The sequence below is a fragment of the Capsella rubella genome, unplaced genomic scaffold (assembly GCF_000375325.1).
Source record: "Capsella rubella cultivar Monte Gargano unplaced genomic scaffold, Caprub1_0 scaffold_5, whole genome shotgun sequence".
Lineage (NCBI taxonomy): Eukaryota > Viridiplantae > Streptophyta > Magnoliopsida > Brassicales > Brassicaceae > Capsella > Capsella rubella.
Genome location: NW_006238919.1, coordinates 5,169,220 through 5,172,435, shown reverse-complemented (window position 1 = coordinate 5,172,435; position 3,216 = coordinate 5,169,220). Strand labels below are relative to the sequence as shown.

Here is a 3,216-nt window from a genome sequence, read left to right as displayed (position 1 = left end):
CTAAAATAAGTATAAACATATCATAACTCAGCCGCAACATACAACAAACTCAGCCGCAACTAAACTATAACTCAGCCATAATGTACACAATAACTCAGCCACAACTAAACTATAACTCAGCCATAATGTACACAATAACTCAGCCACAACATAAACTATAACTCAGCCACAACATAAACTATAACTCAGCCACAACGAAAACTATAACTCAGCCACAACATAAACTATAACTCAGCCATCACATAAACTATAACTCAGCCATCACATAAACTATAACTCAGCCACAACATAAAACAAGTTAATAAGTGAGCCATAACAAATATTATAACTCAGCCGCATCAATAACAAACTAAGACAACTCAGCCATAACATGATAATTAACTCAGCCATAACATGATAAGTAACTCAATCGTCGAATCGATAGATCTGACAAATCAGCCGTCAAGAATACTGTAACTCAGCCGTCGAATGAATAGAGCAAACGACGGCGACAATCAGTCATAATAAGCAAAAACAAACACGATTATAGTCGGAAAAAATTGAAATACAGTTCGACACTTACCGAAATACGAAAGGTCTCCAATGTAGCAAGAAAAACGACGACTCACTCACGGCGACTTCTTCTCTTCACAGCGACTCAAGGCGAGTTTTTAGAGCGAAAGAGAGAAAGCGTAATGGTTCGTCGGCAGCGAGTATTGTGTTCGTCGGCGGCGAGTACTGTGTTCGTCGGCGGCGAGTACTGTGTTTGTCGGCGGCGAGTTTCTTCTCTTTCGAACGCGAGAGAGAATTTTTTTTTTTTTTTCCAATTCTAAACAGTGACGAGAAAGAAACTGTTCACTTTCCTTTTTGATAATTAATGAGATAATAACTGTCGATGATGATGTGGCAATTTCAGGTATGACGTAGCATTTTCGGATCTGACATGGCAATTTTAAGTGAAAACAGACCAAGGGTGTTTATTGTGATTACACCCATCCCACTAAACATCTAAGGAATAAAAAAAAGATTTGGCTGTTTAAGGAATAAATCTACTTTTATGGTCTATCTAAGTAATTCTCCCTTTAAAATATATTAATTTTTTCATGAAAATATAATAATAAATTTTCAATTTCTAAATCAAATCTTTTATAATAAATTTATGATGCGCCAATAAGAAGAAGGGTGAACCGCACTCGCTTACACGTATTATATTTTCTTTCTTAACAAATCATACTAGTAAATCTATATTAAAGATTTAAAGTTAATTACTTAGATGGTTTGTCTGATTTCGAAAATTAGGTCATTTTCCATTATGGAGTCTCTATGTTCTAGCCATGTGTAACTATTTTACATATTTCTCTATACAAAAACGTATCTAACTCATTATGAGATAGAACGTGAGCACACGCGCTTATAATGACTACCTCACATAGTAAATTTACAATACAATCTATGCTTGATTTAGCTTAAATTAGTCATTACAGTCTCAAATACCTTAGATTTTGTTTCTAGTTTATGACACTAAATCATTTAATCATATATCTTTTGATTTCCACTTCTCATATACAAACAAGAGTAAGAAAATAAGAAAGCCTTAGATTTTGCCTAAGCTTAGACATAGGTTTATGGTATGTAGATAAATCTTCAGATTTACTAATAAACAATCTTTGACACGTTTCTCTCTCAATCTCACTTTCTTAAACTCCCAAACTACAACTTCTTAATTTGCACTCCCCAAAGAACCTATATAAGATGGCATCCTCCCAACACCAAAGATCACAACAACAACAACAACTTCTTCTTATAAACAACTACTTCTTGAGAGAGATGGATAACTTGCTACTGTTCGCCGAGGAAGACACCAACCCAAGGAATGGTGAGAAGCCCCCACACCGAGTGTGTCCAAGGTGTCACTCGGACAACACGAAGTTCTGCTACTTCAACAACTACCGCAAGTCCCAGCCGCGCTACAACTGCAAGAACTGTCGTAGGCACTGGACTCATGGTGGGGCATTGAGGAACGTACCAATTGGTGGGGGTTCTCGTAAGATCAAGAAGGCAAGGGTGGAGCAACCTCCGGCTTCCCGCGGTATGATTCCTCTTGACATCCATCAATTCAATCCTCAACCTTTCCCATACCTTCAAGGAAACAACGACTTTGTGGGATCTTTTGGTGCTGCTGCTCCTGTTAGGAACCATTTCGGTCCTTTCCCTGATCTTCACGGTGGTATGTTAGCAAATGTGCCTCCATTTCAGAGTTTCCTACCAAATTATCTCATAGATTACCAAGATGTGTCATTTGAACAAGATTTCTATGATGTTGGATCGGTTAACCCTATGATAAACCAATCAATTGGTGGTGGTTTTGTTGATAATCCTGACGGTTATCTCATAAGTCAAGTGGATCAATACGAGTGGAGCCAGCTGAGCTTCAACAACACTGCAATCATGGATCCTGGCGCCAGCACCAGTGGAAGCAGAGGACCTGAAGACATGACTGTGACCAGCGACAACATCAAGAGGCTCAAATACAACCGTGTGATTAAGCATACTTGTCACTTGGAGAAACATGGTCCTTGAATCTTTAACCGTATTACCGGTTTTCTTTTTCTAATAATAATAATAATAAGTCAAAATTGTCTCAGTTTTATTTCCCTTTTTATGTTTCCTTTCTTTGTTTGGTTATTAATGTTTGTATCTTTTGTTTCTCAAAAGATTCAACAATAAAGTTGCTTGTCTGGTCTTTTTCTTCTTTGTTTTTTGTATAATATAATATAATTATCCATTTTCTCAATATTAATTTTTTTTTTTTTCTTATTTTTCATTCTAAAAGCTTTATTAATTAATAATTATCTAGTAATTGCCATTCGTTTCTTTGCAATCTGCCTCTTGTTCATTGCTAATATATTTATCGTGGTTATAAATTTACAATTAGGTGATCTTGGACTAACTAATGTTCAGAGTACTTATTAAAACATACTGTCAAGAAACCTTTGTATTGTATAAATGTGATTTCTTGAGGTTTAAGGTACATTGAACATCAATATATATAAGCCATGAACTAAAGAATATAGTTCGACCTAATCGCATAATTAACCGTCATAAAACTATGATGGGCTTAGCCCAATACCCCCCCTCAAGGTGGAGTGTGGAGGTTACAAACACCCAACTTGACCAAGAACTCTTGAAAATGTTTGTGTCCCAATGCCTTTGTCATGATATCTGCAAGTTGAGTAG

At 36.4% G+C, this 3,216-nt stretch overlaps 1 protein-coding gene across 1 annotated transcript; it reads left to right on the top strand.

Annotated features, from left to right (window-relative positions):
* Positions 1-1,755: 1,755 nt before the first annotated feature.
* Positions 1,756-2,716, top strand: LOC17884904 (dof zinc finger protein DOF4.5). Its single transcript, XM_006292992.2, has one exon. The coding sequence runs from the start codon at positions 1,807-1,809 to the stop codon at positions 2,557-2,559; it is 753 nt and encodes a 250-aa protein (XP_006293054.1). The 5' UTR covers positions 1,756-1,806; the 3' UTR covers positions 2,560-2,716.
* The last annotated feature ends 500 nt before the right edge of the window (positions 2,717-3,216 follow it).

What these genes read in the sequence shown, in the direction of transcription:
- LOC17884904 (XM_006292992.2), top strand. Translation starts at nt 1,807, where the DNA reads ATGGATAACTTGCTACTGTTCGCCGAGGAAGACACCAACCCAAGGAAT.